The sequence below is a fragment of the Chanodichthys erythropterus genome, chromosome 16 (assembly GCF_024489055.1).
Source record: "Chanodichthys erythropterus isolate Z2021 chromosome 16, ASM2448905v1, whole genome shotgun sequence".
NCBI classification, from domain to species: Eukaryota; Metazoa; Chordata; class Actinopteri; order Cypriniformes; family Xenocyprididae; genus Chanodichthys; species Chanodichthys erythropterus.
In genome coordinates, this window is record NC_090236.1 from 12,237,192 (window position 1) to 12,262,547 (window position 25,356).

The 25,356-nt window shown below is 40.3% G+C and overlaps 1 protein-coding gene across 11 annotated transcripts in view; it reads right to left on the reverse strand.

Annotated features, from left to right (window-relative positions):
• Nucleotides 1-21,137: 21,137 nt before the first annotated feature.
• ranbp3b (RAN binding protein 3b) overlaps nt 21,138-25,356 on the reverse strand; it is a 30,412-nt gene continuing 26,193 nt past the window's right edge. For 7 of the 11 annotated variants that reach the window (XM_067362880.1, XM_067362878.1, XM_067362873.1 and 4 more), the window contains 2 exons: nt 24,317-24,527; nt 21,139-23,284 (listed from right to left, as the gene is read on the reverse strand). In XM_067362880.1, coding sequence (XP_067218981.1) covers nt 23,241-23,284; nt 24,317-24,527 — 255 coding nt within the window. In that variant the 3' untranslated portion in view covers nt 21,139-23,240. Of the gene's footprint in view, nt 23,285-24,316; nt 24,528-25,356 lie in introns of all 11 variants that reach the window. The other 4 variants (XM_067362874.1, XM_067362872.1, XM_067362870.1 and 1 more) reach the window with 2 other exon arrangements.

The following is a 25,356-nucleotide window of genomic DNA, read 5'->3' on the forward strand; positions in this document are numbered from 1 at the left end:
GCCTACCGGAACCTCTCGACGACTGTATTTACAGCGTCGCCGAAGAGGCCCGCAGGGGACAGCGGCGCGTCCATAAGGGCAGCTTTGTCTCGCTCCCTTATGTCCGAGAGGTTCAGCCACAAATGTCTCTCCATAGCCACCAAGGCTGCCATAGACCGGCCGATTTCTTTGGCCGTCTCTTTGGTGGCACGGAGAGCGAGATCAGTTGCCATCCTGATCTCTTGGATGCAATCATAAGTGGCCTCCCGCTCTCATCAATCTCCCCCAGCAGGTCTGCTTGATAGGCTTGAAGCAGCGACATGGTGTGTAGACATGCCGTCGCCTGACCTGCTGCCGTGTATGCTTTGCCCACCAAGCTTGATGTAGTTCTTAAGGGCTTGGTGGGCAACGTCTGGGATTTTAGTGACGATGCCGACTCGGGCGAGAGATAGCCCGCGAGCGTCTCTTCAACCCGGGGCATCGCCGCATAACCGTGCCGTTTCAATCCCACTATATTACTATATACGGATGTTTGGGGGCTGAATACGCGATGCTGCACGGGCCTTTTCCACGACCTCGACACCTCGGTGTGGAGGTCCGTGAAAAACGTCAAACCCCGACGCTGGGGGAGCGACCGAGCGGGCAGAAAGCGCTCATCTACCTTACTTTTTGGTTTAGGCTCTGCCCACTCTGCTGGCCAATCGATCTTTAACTTGGCAACAGCCCTGGTCACTACCTCCAGGAGCTCCTCATATGCTGGGGAAGAGGATGGCGGGTCCTCTTCCCCAGTCTCGACACTCACCACGTCAACCTCCTCGGAGGAAGAGAGGTGAAGCGCCGATGCCTCTCTCCGGGGGGAAGAAACCGCAACGCGTGCTTCCGCCGCCTGAGAAGAGACACTGGGGCTGGCGGGTAAAGGGCGAGATAAGGCTGGGCCCGTCTCAACCCCCTCCGCCAGCTCCATCTGCGAACCCCACGACAGCAACCGGCGCTCTTCCTCGAAGAGTGCTTGGCGAGATCTCAACACTCTGAGGGTTAGCCTCTCGCAATGCACGCAGACAGCTCCCTCGAGAGCTGCCTGGGCATGCTCAACCCCCAGACAAAAGACACACATATCGTGTGTGTCCCCGTCAGGAATATATCTGGGACAGGGATGCACACACTTCTTGAATCTTTTTCCTCCGCCATTATAACTGTCTTATCTATATATATATATAGATATATATATATATATATATATATATATATATATATATATATATATATATATATATATATATATATGTGTGGGGTTTGTGCAACTCTTGTCCTCGGACGAAGAGATATTGTGAATAAATATGGGACAAACACCACCAAATAAGACAGACAAGATAACATAGAGCGCTTTGTTGAAGACACAGAAACTAGCATGCTCTGCATCCGGGTATGCTTTATAGTTTCCTGGTCCATGACGTCACCCGTCTCTGACGTCTCGCTACGCGATTGGTTAGATACATGAGTGCTTCAGTGACGACATCACGCAGAAGGTTCCCAATGCGTTACCACGCAGCGTCGACAGTTCCCACGAAAGGGAACTGCATTTAACCCATCCAAGTGCACACACACACTGTGAACACACACCCGGAGCAGTGGGCAGCCATTGCTGCGGCACCCGGACCTGCCAGACCTGAGACTCGAACCCATGACCTTTGGGTGACAAGTCCTTCTATCTATCCATTAGGCCACGACTGCCCCAATGCCATGAAACGAGGAGCCTCTGATTTTTCTCCTCCTATGATATCAAGGACCATATCAGTGAAATCACCCCTCTTATATGGCTTGTTACCTGTTTGGGGGTTCTTGGCTTCAGTTAGGTCTTTCGTTGCCTTGGCCCTAAGGTTCTTCCATCACAACATAACTTGTTTAATGGTCCTCTTTTGACCAGACCCCGCGGCATTGACATGATTGGTTATGTCCTCCCAAATGTTGTGTTTTCCTTTTTTGGTCGCTTCTCCACCCTTTGCTGAGCTGAAACCTCCTACTATCGAGGAAAAATTTGCCCGAACACCCTCCAGCAGTGCACAGGTTTCTGCCACAGTGAAATTAGGCCCTTTTGAGTCCATGGTTCCAACTCTTTGGTGTAGCCAACACTGATCTTAAAAGCCTTGAGCATAATTGCTTTGGCTTCTGCTCAATTAGGCTTACACCAATCAGCTCATCGCTGGTTAATGGGTGACACCATTTAAACACATCATGTATTTGCACCCATTTCTCTTAGCCTACAGAGGCATCCACATGGCAGGTATTGTTCATCATTACCGTAGAAGGTACTGTCAAAGGGTGCATGCTGAGTGTCCCAAACCACTCGAGCAATACACATGAGAAGAACTGTATGCACATTTTCGCTTTGGGAGAGATGACATTAAGTATATTGCAGATCTTGTCAGGCCAACACTCCAACACCAAACCCAAAGGAGTCATGCTTTATCTGTGGAGGAACAGTGCTTTATCGCTCTGCACTTTTACGCATGTGGGACTTTCTAGAGGTGACTGTTAGCCCCCATATAGACGTACATCCTTTTCTCAAAATGTTTTGTCATTTCAGGGCTCAAGGCTCTGGAACAGCATCCCACTCTCTGTGAGGGAATGTACAACTTTTATTACTTTTAAAACACAATTGAAACAGTGGTTGAGAGAGACCCAAACATGCGATCATATGTGAACTGCATTCTGATAAGTTGAGTTGGTAAAACGGGCCTGTGCAATATTTATATTTTATCACTACTTTTCTTTCTTTCTTAGATTCAGTGCAATACAGATGAACTGTAAATTATTTATTTCTTTTCTTTTCTTCGAATTAACTTGTTGCTGTTCTATTGTGTATTTTAATATTGACTGTTGTATTAGCGTGTCTGTGTTGTCTTACTGTGTTGTGTATATAGTTTTGTTTTCCTTCTTTTCTTTCTTTTTATGTGTAACACTTACCTGCCATGGGGTCTGCAGATGGAAATTAGCCTAAGGCTATAATCTGGCATATTTACATTGTCTTAATGTTCATTAATATGCAAACCCAAAGGGCAGGTTTGATCCAGATCAAATGTAAGATCGGATTACATACTCTGATCTTAGTTCGGAATCCCTCTTTTGCTTTTGAAAAACCCATTTCCAAGAATTGATCCAAACCGTGATCCGAAACCCTACTGGATTACTTTGGAAAAACTGGGCCCTGGTGATCAAAATAAAAGCTCAAGGATTTATCTTTTAAAAAGAAATTAGTACAAAAGTGTTGTCATTTCCATATACTGTTGTGTAAAGTTAGTAACTAATAAAAATTGTCATTTATTTTAGAGTGCATTTGTTACAATATATGGAAATAACTGTCATGAATAATTATATAATATTAAAACATTAGTATATTATTATTTTATTAATAATTGTTTGGCATCCTAAAACACAATGTAGACTGAGACTTTATATCACAACTATAAAGATGTTTGTCAATGCTGTTTCTTTGTTCAATTTGCATACTGTATGGCAGGGGCGGAGCCAGACAGTGTAAACATCCGGGGCTTAGCCCAAATCAATATTTGTCCAAAGACATTTAATTTTCTGTTAACAGCTTTACTGACATGAAAGGAGCTTTTGTTGTAGTATTGTTGTTGAGAAAATGTACATTATTTGACACTGTAATTTGTAAAAGTTTGTTGGGTGTACCTCCTCTAGGGGGGTCTGGGGGCATGGGAGCGCTGCCGGTGTATGGATGCCTATGATGAATACTGTAGAAAAACAATATTGAACTGTTTAACATATTTTAATTTGCATACTGTATGGCAGTGTAAACATCCGGGGCTTAGCCCAAATCAATATTTGTCCAAAGACATTTTAATTTTCTGACTTTACACAACAGTATAGGGAAATGACAACACTTTTTTACTAATTTCTTTTTAAAAGATAAATCCTAGAGCTTTTATTTTGATCACCAGCTGATCGCGTCAAAAGTATTCACATTCATTACTCAAGTAGAAGTATAGATACTAGGGTTTAAAAATACTTCTGTAGAAGTTGAAGTATCAACTCAAGCTTTTTACTCAAGTAAAAGTGTAAAAGTACTGGTTTCAAAACTACTTAAAGTATAAAAGTAAAAGTAATGTAGGGGAAAAAATGCCATTAAGGACAAAAGCTTAGGCCGCGCCACAGGGGCCTATTGTGCACTCCACCTCCTCAAAAAACATTTTTCTAAAGGCCAATGACTATAATGTTATATTAAAATGTTAATGTTGAAAAATTTTGGATGCACTAGGCTACCCGTTTGAGCCGCATATATGCCCATTGAAAATGAATACATTTTAGTACAATGCACATACATTAAAGCACCATATATATGTACTACTGAGCATTAACGTGTCTCGTGGAGTGGAAGATATGATGACTAGTTGCCAATAAGTATTTTAATGGTACAACAAGTCATACTTCAGTTCAGAGGCATGTCATCTATGACCTTTATTGGAATGTAAAAGTACATCCAAGCTTAACTGCAGGAATCTCTGAGGGCAACGGACAAGAAAAATGCAGGTAGTTTGGTGTACCCAGGGCAGGCTTAATCAGGGCTTGACATTAACACCCGTCATCCCGCCAGATGCGGGTAGTTTTCAGCTGTTTCAGTTCACACCGCACCAACAAACGCCAACAAACTCGTCTGCTGGAGTTTGTGGGATAGGTGTGATAAACCTGTTGGCGTTGGTCGGAGTCTGTTTTTACCCGACTGAACATGTTTAATCGCCGTTTGTTTGGTCGTCTGAGCATCCAACAAACGGCAACAAACTATGACGTAATCTGACCTGTTCACGAACCGTTGCCATGATGATGAAGCAAGTCCCCTGCAAACCCAGCAAACACATTTACACCGTGGCACGTTGCAGTTCTACTATGCGGTCTACGTTCCTACAATGTTGTGACAACGTAGAATTGTAAAGACACCACAGGGCTGTAGCAACGTTATAGCTCAACTTTGAGCAACTTCTTTTTTTTTTTTTTTTTTTATGGTAGATTATAAATATTTTGCACTCTGCGTGTTATATTTTGTGGTTATTTTTTAATCACTCGACATTATATAATACTTTTTTGATATATTGTTTATACTTATTATTTATGGGCAACAAATTAATCAATTATAATCAACACCTGCAGCAAACATACACTTTGAAGAGTAAAAATGACATACAATGTTATATATAAAATGTTTAATAAATAAAAAATAAACAGCAAAGGCAGTTCAGAACATTTACTGAACAAAATTGGGCTCTGTACATGACTGACAGATGAACATAGTCAAAGGCCAGGTGAAAAGATTGGTAACCAGAATGAATCCAGGAAAGATCAACAAATCCAGAGGAGAGATGCAAGCGCAGAAACCTTGAGGCATGAGTCCAAAACCTGTAGACATCCGGGACCAGAGAGGGTTGCACTGCAGGCACAGGTAAACTGGGCAGAGAACAGAGCAGATCGGAGCTTGATATGACAGGACTAGTGTTACAAGCCCCGTGCAGAAGGCCGTGTTTGCAGATCAGAAAATACCTGTAAAAACAGGAAAGAATGAGGAGACCAGAGCCACCGTGTGTGTGTCGCCAAAATCCCCAGCAATTGTTTATTCAATGTTTTCACATTGTAAAACCAATGAAGCATTCTTAATAAAATATTTTTTTCCTTATTGATGCACAAATGTCACTTTCTTACTGTCAAACAATGCACATTTCAGATTTACATTTCTCCTTTTTTTTCTCTACACACATCCATTTGAGCTTTTCTCTTTGTTTCTTTAACTCAAAAACTCAAAAGTTGTCTTATGCATATAATGCAATATAATACCATCACATGAATGAACATGAAAGAAGATGTATATAAACATTACACATTTAACGAGTAACTGATTCTACAATCAGATCACTTCAGCATAAATCTCCCCTCTGTATTTGCAGGATGTATATTCTCATTAACATTACATCCATTTGCATTGAGATGTCGGTTTACAGAAACTCAGCCGGAGAAGTGCATTGTAATTTGACACACATAAACTCTAGATAACCGAACAAATATAATAAGAATAAACAAATAATGAAAGTAATGAACCTAGTAACTGGAGCCTTAACAAATCACATAAAATGCATTTTGCGAGCACATGCGAGCATCACAGCATCCACAAAATGGCGGATCACATGCGCATTTTCACTATCTTTATCAACTGGAACATTTGTATACAATTTTTACAAAATAAACATACACATAGTTAACACAAATGATTCGTGTGCATATTGCTTGGATGTTGTAAAAGCATTACCTGTAAAAACAGGAAAGAATGAGGAGACCAGAGCCACCGTGTGTGTGTCGCCAAAATCCCCAGCAACTGTGAGGGCGCCGGCGCACAATGCTCCTCTTCACGAGTCCACAGTATCAAAATAAGAGTCCCGCTCTCAACCAACAAAAGATGATAACTTATACATCACCATTTTCAACTTATCACATTTTACATGTACTTAAACCGAAATTAATATATTATATACATATATATAGGAAACTTTTTCCTCCAAAATTACAATACACAACATGTGTACATACATTAGTGTGTCACACTAGACCGGGACTGACCAGACTGACTATTGAGCAGACAGGAGAAATCAGTCTTCTCAAAAGCTCCTGTGTGTGAGATCTCAAAATGGTAAAATTCTGATTATTTTTCATAAAAAAATCTCTATTTATCTTACCTTAAAATTGATGAGCCATAACCTTGTCCTTCACTCTTGTCATCCATGTTTGGTGTGTTGCAGAAATCTAAAAAAATGATGTTGTGTTCAAAAGAAAAAGCAATGAACAGCCATGTTATTATTAACTGACATTTGTAAAGATGAATAATAAAAAATTCTGTTCTCTTTAGTTCTGTCAGAAAATTCTTATAAGTACTTTAAAGTAATAAAATAGTGAATACTCTACAGTTTAGTGATTGAAATACTGCTGCAGGTGCTGTATATGGATCACAAGTGCCCAAAACGTGCATTTTACTTTCATATTTTGTTTTCCTTTTTTGAGACGCAATGTAATATTTGTTGTTTGAAACAGATGGAAAATTAACAGGCCTGTCTTGCAGTTCTATGGATGTTTTGCCCTCCAGGTCTCTGCTCCAGTCGCCTGACTGAAAGCTATGAGTAAGAAAATAGCCTGTTGAGTAAAGAAATAAAAGAACATCAATATTTGTTTTATTTCCACCCTAGCAAAGATTTACATGCATAACATACACTATCATTCATAAGTTTGGATCTGTATGATTTTTTTTTTTTTATGTTTTTGACATTGACATTTCACATTCACCTACTTTCCAAGGGTACATTCATTGTATTTTATCAAAAAAACAATATAAACAGTAATATTTCAATTATTATCATTTAAAGTCTAGTATTACAATTTGTAATTTATTCCTGTGATTAAAGCTGAATTTTCAGCATCATTATTCCAGTCTTCAGTGTCACATGATTCTTCAGAAATCATTCTAATATGATGATTTGCTGCTCAAGAAACATTTATGATTATTATCAATGTTGAAAACAGTTGTGTTGCTTCATATTTACATGGATTACATATCTTAACTGTCATATTTGATCAATTTAATGTGTCCCTCCTTGGATTAGTGTATTTATTAATGTACATTACGTATAAATTCATGCATTGATTCATTAAAAAATAATCTTACTGACCCCAAGCTTTTGATGGGTAATGTGACATGCTACACTAAAGAACAGCTTCTGTAGTAATAAACAAGGTCAACAATACCGTGTTTCTCGATGGCAGCGCACATTTCCGCACGCGATCAGCTGGTGATCAAAATAAAAGCTCAAGGATTTATCTTTTAAAAAGAAATTAGTACAAAAGTGTTGTCATTTCCCTATACTGTTGAAGTATACTGTAAAGTTAGTAACTAATAAAAATTGTAATTTATTTTAGAGTGCATTTGTTACAATATATGGCAGTGGACTCAAACTGTTAAGAACTCTTAAGTTTTGAGCTCTCAAAGTGCACCAGATTGATGCATTTAACCTTAAAATGTACAAAATGTTCTTACGGGGGGGTTGGGGGGGTCATGCAAATAGTTGATGAAAATAGTTCCCCAGTTGAGTAGTTTTACAGGAACTGAATGATTTGGCAGAATCAGAGAGATTAAACTGTATATGTTACCCATGATGGACAACATGAATGATTATTCATTTGACACACACCTACCAGCCAAATAAATCTATCAAACTAAAGGTACTTAGTAAACCTCCATCTGCGTGTGTCATGTGATGTGATGAAACGGTGGGATGGACGGATCATTTTATCACTGATCATATCGTCAGTTTTAGTGAATTGACTCTCAGGTTGAGAACAATGTATGCAAAAGGAGTCATCATCCTTCGCTGCGTCCTAGGTGAGTAATGTAATGATTTAATTCACAAAAACAACTGATATTAGGATGTTGCTAATTTGTCACATGAGGATCTGCAATATATATATTGATACTCTGCAACAGTCTAATTTGGTTCATAATGAAGAGTTTCATTGTTTCAGTAATTCACATTCAAATTCTGTTTTTGTCCAGCAAAACAACATTAAACCTCATTGACTTTCATTGTATGGGCATAACAACAAGTTAATGTGCTTCATGTGGTGTCGTTGGACAGTGCTCCTGTTCTCCGGGTGGAGATTGCTGTCCTCCTGGCGAAGGGTACAATCAAGCCGGTCCCTCCAGCCGATATGAAGGCGGGGTTTTACAGCCCCTACTTCATTGTACCGTAAAAGGGCGGTGGGCTACGGCCAATCCTGGACCGTCCCCAGGATTGGTTTGCAGCAATAGACCTGAAGGACGCGTACTTTCATGTCTCGATTCTGCCTCGACACAGACCCTTCCTAGGTCGGTCTGCGTTCGAGGGTCGGGCATGCCAGTACAAAGTCCTACCCGACATGGTTGTAGCTCCCAGCTGGTTGGGTCTTCAGGTCAACTGGGACAAGAGCAAACTCACCCCCGGGTAGAGGATCTCTTGTCTCGGTCTCGAGCTAGACTCGGTCGCACGGACTGCGCGTCTCACCGAGGTGCGCGTCCAGTCGGTGTTGAACTGCCTGAGCTCGCTCAAGTGCAGGACAGCGGCTCCACTGAAAGATTTTCAGAGGCTCCTGGGGCATATGGCATCTGCAGCCGCGGTAACGCCGCTCGGATTGCTTCATATGAGACCGCTTCAACACTGGCTCCGCGGCCGGGTCCCGAGATGGGCGTGGCAGTGCGGCACGCTCCGTGTCCCCGTGACACCGAGCTGCCGTCGCACCCTTGTCCGGTGGTTGGACCCTTCGTTCCTGTGGGCCGGAGTACCCCTCGAACGAGTGTCCAGGCACGCTGTGGTCTCCACAGATGTCTCTGCCACGGGATGGAGGGCCACGTACAACGGGCATGCAGTGACAGGTCTTTGGACGGGGCCTCAGCTGCATTGGCATACCAATTGCCTCGAGTTGCTAGCGGTTCGTCTTGCGCTGGCCCGCTTCAAGGAGCTGTTGTCAGGCAAGCACGTTCTAGTCCGCTCACTAAGCACTGCGGCCGTTGCGTACACCTACCGTCAAGGTGGTCTACGCTTCCGTCGCATGTTGCAACTCGCCCACCATCTCTTGTTGTGGAGTCAGAAGGATCTGAGGTCCCTTCGGGCCACTCGTGTCTCAGGTGTGCTCAACCGTGCAGCCGGCGAGCTGTCACGGCAGCATCTACTTGCGGGCGAGTGGCGGCTCCACCCCCAGGCGGTCCAGCTGATTTGGCAGCGTTTCGGCGAGGCCCAGGTAGTCCTATTTGCCTCCCCGGAAACTGCCCTCCGCCAGTGGTTTTATTCCCTGACCGGCGGCACGCTCGGCACGGATGCCCTGGCACACAGCTGGCCCCCGGGTCTGCGCAAACATGCGTTTCCCCCAGTGAGCCTTCTCGCACAACTCATGTGCAAGGTCAGGGAGGACGGGGAGCAGGTTCTGTTAGTGGCTCCGTACTGGCCCACTCGGACCTGATTCTCAGACCTCATTCTCCTCGCGACAGCACCTCCCTGGCCGATTCCTCTGAGGAAGGACCCCCTGACTCAGAGACGGGGCACCCTGTGGCACCCGCGTCCCGATCTGCGGAACCTCCACGTGTGGTCCCTGGACGTGATGCGGAGGTTCTGAGTGATCTCCCGCAAGCGGTCGTAGACACCATCACTTCCGCTAGAGCTCCTTCCACTAGGAATCTCTACGCGTTGAAGCGGAACCTGTTCGTCGAATGGTGCGCCTCTCGTCGAGAGGACCCCCGATCATGTTCGGTCGGATCCGTGCTTTCCTTTCTGCAAGATGGGTTGGAGCGAAGGCTGTCTCCCTCCACCCTCAAGGTGTATTTTGCCGCTATTGCCGCACATCACCATGCAGTTGAGGGTAAGTCCCTGGGGAAACACGATCTGATCGTCAGATTCCTGAGGGGGGCCAGGAGACTGAATCCTCCTCACCCTTCCTCCGTACACTCTTGGGATTTGACCCTGGTTCTCACAGCTCTCCGGGGTCATCCCTTCGAACCTTTGCAATCAGTCGACCTGAAACTAATGTCTCTTAAGACGGTTCTTCTGGTTGCATTGGCTTCCCTGAAGAGGATAGGGGATCTGCATGCATTTTCGGTCGACGAAACGTGCCTAGAATTCGGGCCCGGTGATTCTCACGTCATCCTGAGACCCCGGCCTGGATACGTGCCCAAGGTTCCTACCACTCCCTTCAGAGATCAGGTAGTGAACCTGCAAGCGCTGCCCTCGGAGGAGGCAGACCCAGCCTTAGCTTTGCTCTGTCCCGTCCGCGCTCTGCGCATTTACGTGGACAGAACGCGAAGCTTCAGGACCTCAGATCAGCTCTTCATCTGTTACGGAGGCCAGCAGAAGGGAAAGGCTGTCTCCAAGCAGAGGATGGCCCACTGGATAGTGGATGCCATCGCCTTGGCGTACGAATCCCAGGGCGTGCCTTGCCCGCTCGGGTTGAGAGCCCACTCCACCAGAGGGGTGGCCTCTTCCTGGGCGCTGGCTCATGGCGCCTCGCTGACAGATATCTGTAGAGCTGCGGGCTGGGCGACACCTAACACGTTCGCTAGGTTTTATAGCCTACGTGTAGAGCCGGTATCCTCGCGTGTACTCGCATCCACTAGTTGGTAGACGTGTTGTACCCGCTCTAAGTGTCGGCTTGCAATGCCATTCCCGCCACTGGCCGGATACGTGCATACTTTCACTCCAGTCGTGTTCCCCGCTTGGCGAACCCTGTCGAGTTCCTCCGCCTCCCCCTTCAGCTCGGACATTGCGGAGTGTCTGATGCCAGGCCTACATCCGTCGCTGACGCTGTCTGTTGGCTGGGGCCCATATGTCGTGACCCCTCTACGTGAGCGGTCCCATATGTGTATTTTCCACGGTTTAAAACTCCCTACGGGCCGAGTCCGTGTCTTTCCCTTAGCAGAGCCAGCTCTGCTGTCACCTGTCAGATGAGTCTCCCCCTACCAGGTGGAGCCATCCCAGGGACTCCATATGCGTACTGCCCCCCGGGCCAGTCCATGTGTGTATTCCCACGTAAACTCCTCCCCCATTGGGTAGGTAGTGGTCTCCGCAGCGTCCCTTACGGGTTCGCTTCCCCAGTGTGTCTAGTTTACTTAGTGGGTAGTGGTTAGACAGTAGTAGACTCTCTCGGTGTAAGCTCGCCCCCTTCCCCGCCAGCCGGTGCTATGGGCGGCTGAGCTTGCGCTGGGCACTGGAAGGGGTTTCGTAACTGTGGCGCTTTAGTTGGGATCCCAATTCGTCGGTCACTACTGACGTACGTCGAACGTGACCGACTGAAAAGGTACGTCTCTGTTACGTATGTAACCCTCATTCCCTGAAGGAGGGAACGGAGACGTACGTCCCGTCGCCACAGTTTCTGTACCCTCGCTGTAGCGCGGACACCAGTTGTCTCCTCAGCGAAAAACAGAGTGCGATTGCATCTGCTTCCTATTTATATACACCTGACGGGGGCGGTGCGCATTATGCAAATATCGCACGCCAATTCCATTGGCTTGTTTTAGTTTACACGAAGATGATAGGGCTCTCTAAGCGATATCCCAATTCGTCGGTCACTACTGACGTACGTCTCCATTCCCTCCTTCAGGGAACGAGGGTTACATACGTAACCGAGACGTTTTTTTTCTTTTTATGTGACCAGCCTTATTGCAAGAACCAGCCTAAAACATGCCCAGAAACACGTAAGCCTGTGTGTGGAACCAATGGGAAAACATACGTCAATGAATGCTCTCTGTGTGCTGCGATCAAGTGAGTTTAAACATGCATGCATTTTCAAACAAATTACTATAGGTTTAAAAATGTTTAGAGTCTGTCACTTTCAAACTTTAATCTTCAATTTAATCTCACTCTTTTTTAGTGCATTAAAGATGAGAATCTTAATCCAGAAAATTGGCCGGTGTTAAATACACATCTGCAGGAGTGACACAGGAATGGCACCATAATTCAGCTTGACAGACCTTTAGTCAGCTACTCATGTCTCATTCATCATGACCTGAATGTGTAACGATTTAATCAATAAATAAATGTTGCATACTGAAGCTGTTCTCTTTAGTTCTGTTTTCTCTATGATAAATGATAAAATAGGTGAAGAATTACTTTCCCAGGTGAAAAAAGTACACTTCTATAATGTAAAATCTTCTTTAGTAACTATTATTAAGATAATCTTAAGAACATGCGTATACTCAACTGCTATTTTGAGACACTATGGGTTCAAATGTACTATAAGTGGTATCTAAATACATTTTTTAAATAGAGATAGTATATTAAAAGCACATTTTAGTTCATATTTCATAGTGTCTCAAAATAGAGTACACTTAGATGTTCTCTTAAGAAGTACTAAAAAATAATTTTTAGTATATTAAGTACAAAATTAGTGCACAAAAATAGAGCACTTTAAGTACATTATAGAAATATATTTTTTTTCCACCTGTGTTGAAGGAGGCACCCAAACCATCTAGACAGCAGAATATCATAAAGGGTGTGTGCGCTTTTAACACCCTGTTAGATTAATTGTCAGGTTGACTATCTGCAGCCTCAAATCTATCAGTCATCAGTTGGAAACAGGCGCCTCGGGAGTGTGATCAAGCAGACACTGAAACAGTACCATAGTACCATAACATTCTCAAGTTTAAGGAAGAAGGGTCATACTTATACACAAGATAAAGCAGAATCCATGATGTGCAGATAACACAACAGAAAGAAGTTACACAAGGGCAGTCTGACACAAGAATAGTCAAAAGTGGAGCCTAAGAAACAAGAAAATATGAACACACCCAGTACAGGAAACACACAGAAAGCACCTCAAGTGTGTTCCATTTGACTGTAAGTGCCCTGTGAAGTGGACTTCACAGCGGATTCTTGGATCTAAAGTGAGATTCCAGTCTGAAGGGAGAGATCTTCCTGAAGGGCACTGCAAACAGCACAGGGAATAAGGGAGCATGGATACATCACTTCACAGCACATCTCTCCTGTACTTAATAAGTTTGAATAAAATAAAGGTGGTGAAAATGACTTGAGGCTCTGGCATTATTATTGATTTTTATTAATCCCACATGTGGTTTATATGCGGCTGTTCAAAGTGTGTGTAACACTTCAATTTACAGTGTCCTTGTTACACATTACATGTAGTTACTATAGTAATTACTATAAATGTATAAATTCAACAATAATTTATATTATATTGGTTTACAGAGGTATTTTATATTATCAAACCTAAGATATCACCCATGCACGACTATGTTTGATGACTTTTCAGGGTGTTCAAATGAACTCGTTTTGTTAAATGAAATGAACTTCAGTGAACACTGGAGAGACCCTGTAAGTCAGAGCGCAGCTGTTTTAGAGATATTTTAGATGTTTCAGATACAGTACTGTTAAAGTATGTTGATTTTAGAAAGTTTCCAGTTGTCTTGTAAGAGGTTGAGATATTTCAGATGGCGTGGATGTGATGTGATTCAAATACACAAGTTATCACTTACTATAAGCCAGGGGCGGCGCTAGGGGTGGGCTAAGGGGGCTGGAGCCCCTTTCAGGTTTGAGGTTTCTTAACAGTGCTCTCAAAATATAATTTTTCTAAACGTATCTCTCTATTAAAAATATGTTAAACAGTTCAATATTGTTTTTCTACAGTATTCATCATAGGCATCCATACACCGGCACTGCTTTCTCTCTCTTCTCTCCAACAGCGCGTTCACGCACACCGCAGCTGAACACAGACACGCCTCCTGTCACTCACTCAGAGCAGCGGCAGGCCTCGAGACTCTCGTTCGGTCCGGTTGAAGGGTTTTTGTTATGATATGAACAGCTGATATATGACAACTTTAGCACATTTGTCAGCTAAACATTCATTCAGTGTTTCCCAATTACCTTGTGCTACCGCAGCCACCGTTTCATCAAAAACCGAAAATTTAAAACATACAAACCTTAAATGGTCTCTAAGTTGTATTTTACCAACAAACTGAAATCGAAACCGTGATATGGCTTTGTGCCTTTATAAAACAGCAAAATACAGTGATTAAGTATCTATACAGTCTGTGCTGCGCGTGTTTTAAATAGAAGTGCGCACATTTCTGCATTCGATCAGCTGGTGATCTGGGCCCAGTTTTTCAAAAAATATACTCTGGATCAAATTTATCCAGATTCGGAAATCCCATGTTTTGCTATCCAGGATCACCTGATCCATCTTACTTTTATGCCAGTTTTTTAAAGGAACATTGGATTGGATCACTGTGATCCAAATACCAAATTTCAGGATTACCAAATCCTGTTTACCAGAGCCTTAAATGGAACCAACAGTTTAGCCTACTGGCTTAACAAAGAACAGGTAGGCAAAATACTGGTGGCTACAAATAGCCATTGTTTGTTTTAATTGTAAGAAACAGAAACACTGTAATGAACAAAAACATTTTACATTCCTTATATCCCTATCCTTATAAAGTCCCACATGGGTCAAGTAATTGGTGACAATATGGGAGTGAGAAATTCAACCGTGAGTAATGTGGTGAAGGCTATGTCAGTAGCACTGGGCAGTCTGATCAATCAATTTGTTTCCTTTCCTTAGGATGACCAGACAGCTCAGACTAAGCAAAAGTTTTTTCAAATGAGGAACATGCCTATAGCAATATTGTTGCTATTGATTGTACTCATGTGCATATTCACGCACCTTGTGAAAGGGAGTGGGAGTATGTCAATCGAAAGGGGAGGCACAGTATCAACATTCAACTTGTGGGCAATGCCGACCTCATAATAACTAACTGTGTTGTGAAATGGCCGGGGTCTGTTCATGATGCACGTATTCTAAGAGAAAGTGCACTATACAGAGAGCTTCAATCCCACCGACCAAATGGCCGGCATGCCCCCGGACCACCCTAGAGGAGGTACACCCAACAAACTTTTACAAATTACAGTGCCAAATAATGTACAGTTTCTCAACATCAATACTACAACAAAAGCTCTTTTCATGTCAGTAAAGCTGTTAACAGAAAATTAAAATGTCTTGGACAAATATTGATTTGGGCTAAGCCCCGGATGTTTACACTGTCTGGCTCCGCCCCTGCCATACAGTATGCAAATTGAACAAAGAAACAGCATTGACAAACATCTTTATAGTTGTGATATAAAGTCTCAGTCTACATTGTGTTTTAGGATGCCAAACAATTATTAATAAAATAATAATATACTAATGTTTTAATATTATATAATTATTTGAGACAGTAATTTCCATATATTGTTACAAATGCACTCTAAAATAAATTAAAATTTGTATTAGTTACTAACTTTACATAACAGTACAACATTTTTGTACTAATTTCTTTTTAAAAGATAAATCCTTGAGCTTTTATTTTGATCACCTGGGGCCCGTTTCAATAAGGAGGTTCAACCAACTCTGAGTAGAAACTTGAACTCTGAGTTGACTTACCCTGAAATGGGAAATTCTAAGTTTTCTGTTTCAGAGCAGCTGAATCGAGTTAGTCCAGTCGACTCTGAGTAGGTTGACTCTGAGTTAAGCGTGTGCACCACGACTATGAAAAGCCATCATCAATGGAGTGCCGGTATTACGATTCACCATGGCAACAGCACGTGACAAAATGACATCTGCATACTTCTGAGTCAATGTAAGTTTAATTCTTATCACTGTTATAATATCAAAGGTAAAAACTGGTAGAATGGTAAGTTATTGAACTGATATTTATTTTCATGGTATCCCACAGACAAAAAAAAAAGAAAAATTTAGTAGTGTAGATGATTTTATCATTATTAAACACTCGTTAGGCAATTTACTTCTACTTTTAGAAAATTCTTTATTTTTTAAAATAAATGCCTTTCTGATGTGATATGTGATGGGAAAAGGGAGATTCGAACCCAGTCAATCACATCACAAATTTATTCTCCACACCTAACGCACTACTCCCTACACCACTGAAGCCACAAGAATGGGTGTCAATTTGAACATGGTGTGACATTGGTGGGCAGAGCTACTGTAAATTTGCACTTAAGTATTCTTGAGTGCATAAAAAAAAATAAAGTACATTTGTAGGAAATTATTTTGGTGCTAAATAAAAGTGTCAAAGTTATACACTATAAATACTCTAATTCAATGTATATTTGTACTTCAGTGGTACTTCACTGCACTTGGAAAAGTATACTAAATACCACTACTACTTAAATTGATTTTTAGTGCAATGAAAAGTATACTACCACAAAAATATACAGAGGAGTTTTATTAGTGTATTTGTTAAAAGTGTGCTTTCAATCTTAGTAGACCTTTTTGTAGTAATCCTAAATTTAAATGACATTGATTTTCTTACAAATATATATTACTAATGTACTAGCTATATATATCCCCCAGGTGAAAAAAAGTGCAGTACTATACACTTTATTTTAGTACACAGTATACTTGTTACAATAGGACCAGTCGGGAGACAGAAGATAGGTTAACAGGTTGTTTATTGAACACAAGCAGAGTATCTGGATGACAACAGGTGAGTAAACAGATGCAAGTTCGTGACTGATGAATGAAATGGAGAATGACAGTCCTTTTGTGGTTGCAGAGTGGCGATGGAGAATGATACTTGCTGAATGGAGTAGATGACTTCAGACAACACTTCACACCAGATCGAAGACGAGGAGTAGAGCTTGGGTACACGGAGTACAGGTAAGTAGCAAGAGGAGTTCTTGAGGTAAGCATTCAGGTAAGTCTTTTGATGCAAATGAGACCAGACAATGTGACTGTGTGTGAGTGTGTCTTAAGTAGTGCTGGTGATGAGTGTGCTGGTGAGGTGCAGGTGACGGTGATTAGTATTCCGGGGATAGAGTGCGCTGTGATTGGAGGGTGCTGGAGCCTGGCGTGTCTGTGACAATACTTCCATAATGTACTTAAAGTGCTCTATTTTCGTGCACTTATTTTGTACTTAATATACTAAAAGCTCTTCTTTAGTACTTCTTAATATAATCTTAAGAACATCTAAGTGTATTCAACTGTGCTATTTTGAGACACCATGAATTTGAACTAAAATGTGCTTTTAACATACTATCTCTGTATTTAAAATGTATTTTGTTACCACTTGTAGTACACTTGAACCCATCTTTCATACATCTTTAAATGTACTCATCAGACATGGGAAATACACTTATGAATCATTTAAAATATAAGAATAATATATGATAAATATATACAAAACGTAATCATAATGTTGTAGGCAATAAATTATAAATTTATTTATTAAATTTACCCGTTTCCGCCACAGTTGAGTAAAAAATATAATTCTGTAAGTCATAATAATGAGAAACTTTCTCATAATAATGACTTAACATCTCATAATAATGAGAAACTTTCTCGTAATAATGACATCGTTTCTCATAATAATGAGAAACTTTCTCATAATAAATGCGAAAACTCGTAAATGCGAGAACAGCAAACATGGCACATTCTGCATTCGTGCACTTCTGTTTTCGTTAAAGTCAGTGTAATCTACAAAGTGCAGTCTGTAGTATTGTTAAATAACATCAGTTATAAATTATCAGTATAGACCTTATTTACCAGAGAAACAAGCGCGCCGCCATCTTTAGAAAATTGTCTTTGAACTTCCGTTTTTGCGGTAGCTCATATATTTCTGTGGCATCACTGTTGAAGAATAATTAGCTGGTGAAGCGGATTTACCTGTTGTAGAGTTAATGAAAGTTATCATGAGCATTGTTATGTTTAAAGCAGATGTCTTAACAAATGTCAGTAGACCAGGAAGATTTTAAAATGAGCAGTTCATTCATAAATACGTAAGATCGCTGTGGGAATACAAACCGGAAGTCAAAAGACAATGAGCGCAGCGCTAGGGATGACGCGTTTTTGTAGGCCAACCCGGAAGTTAGCGGTGCACGGGTTCCCTCCATCGAAAGCATATGCATTTTCCCCATAGACTTTTGGAATATCGCAGAAATTAAGCTTTGTGTTTAACAAAGGGTTATGACACTCACACGTTTTGTCTATCGAGATAATCTTTACAAGTTAACACAACATATAGATTTTGAAGCCTAAATAAAGTCGTCAGATATAAAAGGCTAACAGTAGGCTATAAACGGACTACAGCACACCGCGGATCAACGTCACCACCACCAAGTTTCCTCAAACTTTATTTAGAAAACAACTTTATTTAAAAACATGCTTGCTGATTATGATCTGTGCTGTTATGAATACTTATCCACTTTTTCATGAGAAATGCTGTCCAAATGTCACGTTTTTAATGATGACGTCTAAAGTCCCCGCCAAAGGAAGTAGTCCCTTTTAGCAATTTGTTAGCAACTGCCGATTTTAAGACACAAAAGTAAAAAAAAATCACAAGTGGGTTATAACTGGTGTGTTTTATGTCATAGATCAAAACATGAAAGTATTTAAAGGCTTTGTTAACTAGAGACCTTATTTCAGGCGATTTAGCAAAAACCCATAGACTTTACGGCGTTGGAACCGGAAGTCCTAAAATGCTAACTCGCTTCCGGGTTTTGCCTACAAAAATGTGCCTGAGGCACTCTATCTTCAACACATTTCCATGCGCACGAACGCGAAGTGGTTTCCATGGTAACGGTGGAAACCACTGCATGCTTACAAAACTATCAGATTAACGAAGGAATGAGACATTTATTCGTTAAGTTTAAGTGCAACATCTTCATAAAATGTGTGGGTTTATGTGTTAATTTTAACACATATTTCGCGGTTGAGTCTAGGCTATTTGATGTGCAGGTTTGCAAGCTTTTCTAATATAAACCGGGTCCTAAAGCACTTGCCCAGTCATAAACCTTCATTCCAGCGATATTCCTATAGAAAACACATTTTAAGATGTTCATGACTCATGTATGCAAAAGACGGCTGTCCAGGTGAAGCGTTCTTTAACAGAGTTGGATATGTAGGTGTGTGCTGTCTTATTCCTCTATCTGTTTGAAACCCATGGATCACCACTCCGTTTCTGCTTGTTCGTACACAAAAATACAAATGAATGTTACAAATGAATAAACGACTATATCCCGTCTCATATAGGCTACTGATAATTTATCAATAATGTTATATGATATTATAGATTACACTTTTGCAGAACGCGCCATGGTTGCGGAGTTCTCGCATTTGACCAGGATGTCGCTAGCGTGTCACTGCTCCGCTGCTTTGCGCATGCGTAGATGTTTCTCATTATGAGAAGGTTTCTCATTATTATGAGAAACTCATTATTATCTAATTATTATGAGAAACTACGGAAGATACGGAAGAGGATTAGGGCCAATAATAAAAAAATAAAACCATCTCGAGATTAAAGTTGTTAAATTACGAGAAAAAAAATTGTAAAATTTAGAGAAAAAAGTCGAGATAAAATGTTGAGAATAAACTCGTTAAATTATGAGAAAAAAAATTGTTAAGTTTCGAGAAAAAAGTCGAGATAAAATGTTGAGAATAAACTCGTTAAATTTCGAGAAAAAAAGTCATTAAATTACAAGAAAAATGTCGTTAAATTTCGAGAAAAAAGTCGAGATAAAATGTTGAGAATAAACTCGTTAAATTACGAGAAAAAAAGTCATTAAATTACAAGAAAAATGTCAAATTTCGAGAAAAAAGTCGAGATAAAATGTTGAGAATAAACTTGTTAAATTACGAGAAAAAAACTTGTTAAATTTCGAGAAAAATGTCGAGATAAAATGTTGAGAATAAAGTCATTAAATTACGAGAAAAAAGTAATTAAATTACGAGAAAAATGTCGTTAAATTTCGAGAAAAAAGTCTAGATAAAATGTTGAGAATAAACGTATTAAATTATGAGAATAGTCATGAAATTACGAGAAAAAAGTCGTTAATTATGAGAACAAATTCGTTAAATTACGACTTTTTTCTCGTAATTTAACAACTTTATTCTCAACAATTTAGTTTTTTTCTCGTAATTTAACGAGTTTAATCTCGAGATGGTTTCATTTTTTTATTATTGCTTGGCCATAATCCTCTTCCGTAATAAACTAAGTCATTATGAGAAACTTTCTCAATATAATGAGATACTAAGTCATAATTATGAGATATATAAATATTTCTCATTATTATGACTTACAGAATTATATTTTTTACTCAACTGTGGCGGAAAAGAAAAGGGCTTCCATATCAGTGCTTCTATTGACAGCGACGAGTATTTCATCTCCATGATGAAGAACGCATGGAAGCTGTAGTCATCATTGGACACGTTCGCTCAGAAATCCCGTCTTTCATTTCAATGCATTCTATTTGTCATTAGAAATAACAGTGAAATGCTGCAGACTGTAAAATATTTACTTGTAGAAATCATGTCTAATTAAAGGTATTTGATTGCTACATCTTGCCTTAATTTTTCACACATTGCTTATTCCTAGAAGACAAAATGAACGCACAATCCCTCTCACAGATCCATCTGATTCTGCTTGACCACTGACCAGGACACGAAAGTAAACGGCGTGACAGCTGTCAAAATCTGGACTTGTAAGACGTCAGCTTCAAAAGAGCTTTATTGATTTCTCTGACAAACACTGTTCAATCAGTTGATAAATCACACCAGCTGTTAAGGCTGTGAACTTGAGCATCGATAAGTTTGATGCAGTTTCTGTGCTGTAGGGACTCCGATGTTTGTCGCCATCTGCTGAACATTCACAACATGACACTTCAATGTCATCATCTCCTCTAAAATCATTTTACTAAATACGTGTTTGATTTTTGATGCAAATATTAATGAGAACCAAACATATTGATGACAAGCTACACAGATTTGTCAGCCAACTAGCAATTGGCAATTTTAACTAAATACTAAAAACTAAATACACTACCATTCAAAAGTTTAGGGTCAGTAAAAACAAATACTTTTATTCAGTAGGAAAGGAATGCATTAAATTGATCAAAAGTGACAGTAAAGACATTTATAATGCTACAAAAGATTCTTTTGAACTTTATATACATCAAAGAATCTTGAAAAAAATGCATCACGGTTTACACAAAAATATTAACTTTTTTTTAACATTGATAAATGTTTCTTGAGCAGCAAATCAGCATATTAGAATGATTTCTGAAGGATCATGTGACACTGAAGACTGGAATAATGATGCTGAAAATTAGCAGGAATAAATATATTCAAATATCACAATTGTTTTTAATATTTTTGATCAAATAAATGCAGCCTTGATGAGCATGAGACGTTTATCAAGAAATTATAAAAAGAAAATCTCACCCCAAACTTTTGAACGGTAGTATATTTCACACAAAATTAATGCCCATTTTAAACCATTAAGACGTTTGCATTGTGACAATATTTCCTTTATGCAAAATATATTTTCTTTTGACTTCGGGGTGAAATATATATGACCCAGAAGTGTTCATGAGATTCACCCATAAATCAAAAACTGCTATAATCACAACTCTTCCTTGTGAGAAATTGAGGCCCACAATTTGACATAAGACAAAAATTTATTTCAAATGTTTCATCTTTTTTTGTTTTTTTACTTTGATATTACTATTTATTTTGTAAAGGAGTTTGGAGACATGGTGTGCTAGTAAGTGATAATATACGCATAGAAATTTACAGAACATTCAAGGGTACAAGTTTTTTTTTGTCCTTTTTTTTCCTGTCTAAATGCACTCAAACTTCCAACACACGAAGAAACATCGTCTCCAAATGACATGAAAATGGATAAAAAGTTAATATAGTAAATCAATATTTTAAAAAAGGCCAAAACAATACAAACCCTCAGAATATGGAAAACAAAAACAAATACAGAGATGCTGCTTTAAATGTTAAATTCTCATCAGTTCAACTAAAAAAAGAAATATTAAACATTATCTGCCCTTAAACGAAGCTACACAACTCAGTTTGATGTTTCAAGAGACGCTGGGGTGGAGATATTTTTCTCTTTTACAGGGGGCGAGTTCTAGAAACAGATTCACTACAGCACGAGTCCATGTGCCCGTTAAGTCCTTTATTCGTTAACACCGATGAGAAATCTAACTACCATCTTAGCAGACTAGTAAAAGTGTCAGCTTGTCCTAGAAAGTGAACATCCAGGAGATGCTTGGTGAAACTGGCAGAAATCAGTCGCAACCTGGGAAAAAAAAAAAAATGGTACAACTACACCGAACACGGGGAATATAGGTCATGTGACTGGTGTTACCGGCCAGCTGATTGGCCGATAGGTGTGATGATGCTGCGAGGTCATGATGAAATGGTCTGAAGCCGAGAGTCAGCGAAAAGAGAGAGAGAGAGACGGAGGGACAGAGAGCGAATGAGTAAAAAACGGTCCCACGGTAGAAACTGCAGTCTTGTCGATTCCGTGTCTTAGACGGAGAGAGAAACACCCTCACACTCATCAATATGATGAGCGACCAAGTCCAAAGCCATACATGGAAAAGTCTCGATTTTTTTCCTTTTTTGTTGTCTTTTTAATTTGTTTGTTTATTTGCAGTCCAAGAGGAAAAAACAACTAAAAACAAACTAAACGATAAAAAAAAAAAAACAGCTCCAGATTTACAATAAATGTTGGAGGGGGAAATGAACGACAGAAGTTTGGGTGAGAGAGAGAGACTCCGTCCCAGGGGTCCACAGCACCGGTCTGACGGGGCTATATCGGTCTGGGCTGTCCACAGAGATGCCTGTACTAAAACCCTGGCGGGCGGCTGTGGGTCGAGCAGAGCTTCATGATGCTATGTGCTCTCGGCCGCTGGGGTCTCGCTGCTCTCACAGTTACCTGAAAGAGAACAGGTCAACATTAACTGAGGAGCTGAACTCACAAATATACAATAAAACAAGAGGCTGATCAAGGTAATCATGAGATACGATGGCAATGATGGTACAATTTTTCAAAGTAAAACTTAAAGGGGACCTATAATGCCCCTTTAAAAAAAAACATGGGACAGAATGTGTCTGAAGTTTCAGCTCAAAATCCCACACGGATCATTTATTATAGCTTGTCAAATTTGGCCCTATTTGGGTGAGAGCAAAAACACGCTGTTTTTGTGTGTGTCCCTTTAAATGCAAATGAGCTGCTGCTCCCGGTCCCTTTCCAAAAGAGGGCGGAGCTTTAAGAGCTTGTGCTTTGGTTGCTCAACAACAACAAAGCTGGAGAATCTCACGCAGCAAAATGACGAAAGTGTTCAGCCTTACATTGTTCAAACCGGAGTCGACACTGATGGAGAGACTCAGGAAGAAGTTACAACTTTTAGACGTTTCTGAATTGTTAGTGGATAAATTGATGTAGTTGCTGTGGAGTTGATTCAACTCATCCACTAGCATGTGCCGTCATCTTTTGTGCAAATCCAGCGTTGATCTGACCCTCGTTTGTGAAGCAGTCTGGTGTAAAATGACGGCATTTACCATGACAACTCTTCTCTAAAGCAGCCAAACATGGCCTCACCCCCTTTATTGCAAGAGTTTATGTAAATTTTAGGCTTAATTATTTCACAAACCTGGGAAAGAAGCAAATAATCTCCCTTTGCATTGAACTTTGAGCGTCGGACACAAGTCAGCCTTTAATAAACTCCATAATTTTATAAAATACAATTTGAAGCAAAAATATTTAAAAACCTACTGTACTTTTTGTATTCAAATAAATTAAATCATTTTGGTTGTAAATGTCTCCACTGCACCCCTAAATTTCTTTATATGACTACATGTTTTAAATTAGGAGTAAATGTGCTCTTTAGGGGAAAAAATGAGCATCAAAGCAATAAACTGTGCTTCATATGCTCTGATGAAATATGTGTAAATTAAAGGGCCGTACCGCTGCTGGTGGAGTTCCCCGTGCCGGTGGTGTTGGAGCCACTGCTGTTGTTAGCGGGTTCGTCATCGTCGCTGTCATCTTCGTTTGACTGCGGTATCTCTGGTTCGGCCGGAGCGGGCGTGCTCTCAGTCTCCGGCTCCACACGACTCCGCAGGGCCAGGATCCGGTGATGCAGCGCTGCGGCCAGCTGACCGGCATCTTTAGAGCTCGCCTGAGGACACACATTGATTTTTTTATTTATATACATATATGAATAATTAACGTCGCACACCTGTAGGTGATAGATAGGTGCGTAGGAAAGAAGACCGGTTGTTGATTTGACACACGTTGTTTATTTGATTCGGTGTCCTTGTGGTTTGGGCTATGTGGGAAAAACTTCACGTCAATTGAAACAAAGAATCAGTGAACATAAAAGTTCTATCAGAAGAAAAGATGTTAACTATCCAGTCGCTGCCAATTTATTATCCTTTAATCATGATGTTTCTTCCTTACGCTTCTGTGGGATTGAAAAAGTGAGTGTGCCACCTAGAGGGGGCGATATTGAATTGCTCTTACAGAGACGTGAATTGTTCTGGATTTTTACCCTTCAGACTTTATCACCTATGGGTATGAATGATGAAGCATTGTTTAATGTGATGTTATGAAATATGATCATTAGATATATATCATTAATAATACTCCTTTATATTTATTATATATATATATATATATATATATATATATATATATATATAAATATATATATATATATATATATATATATATTTCTATTTTATTATATAATTGTTGAGTTAATAATGTGATAGGTGAAGGTGTTAATGATTATTTAATCACTGATCTTGATTGGATATTGATGATTCTTTGTGATTCATTATGTTTTAAATACAATGGAGTTTGAATACAATGTTTATGCCTGATGAAGATCTTACGATCGAAACGTTGCTAATAAAGTGTCTTTTTTATTGTTTTGCAAGTTGATAGTGTGCGGGATTCATTTTTTTGTTTTTTCATATATATATATATATATATATATAAAATAA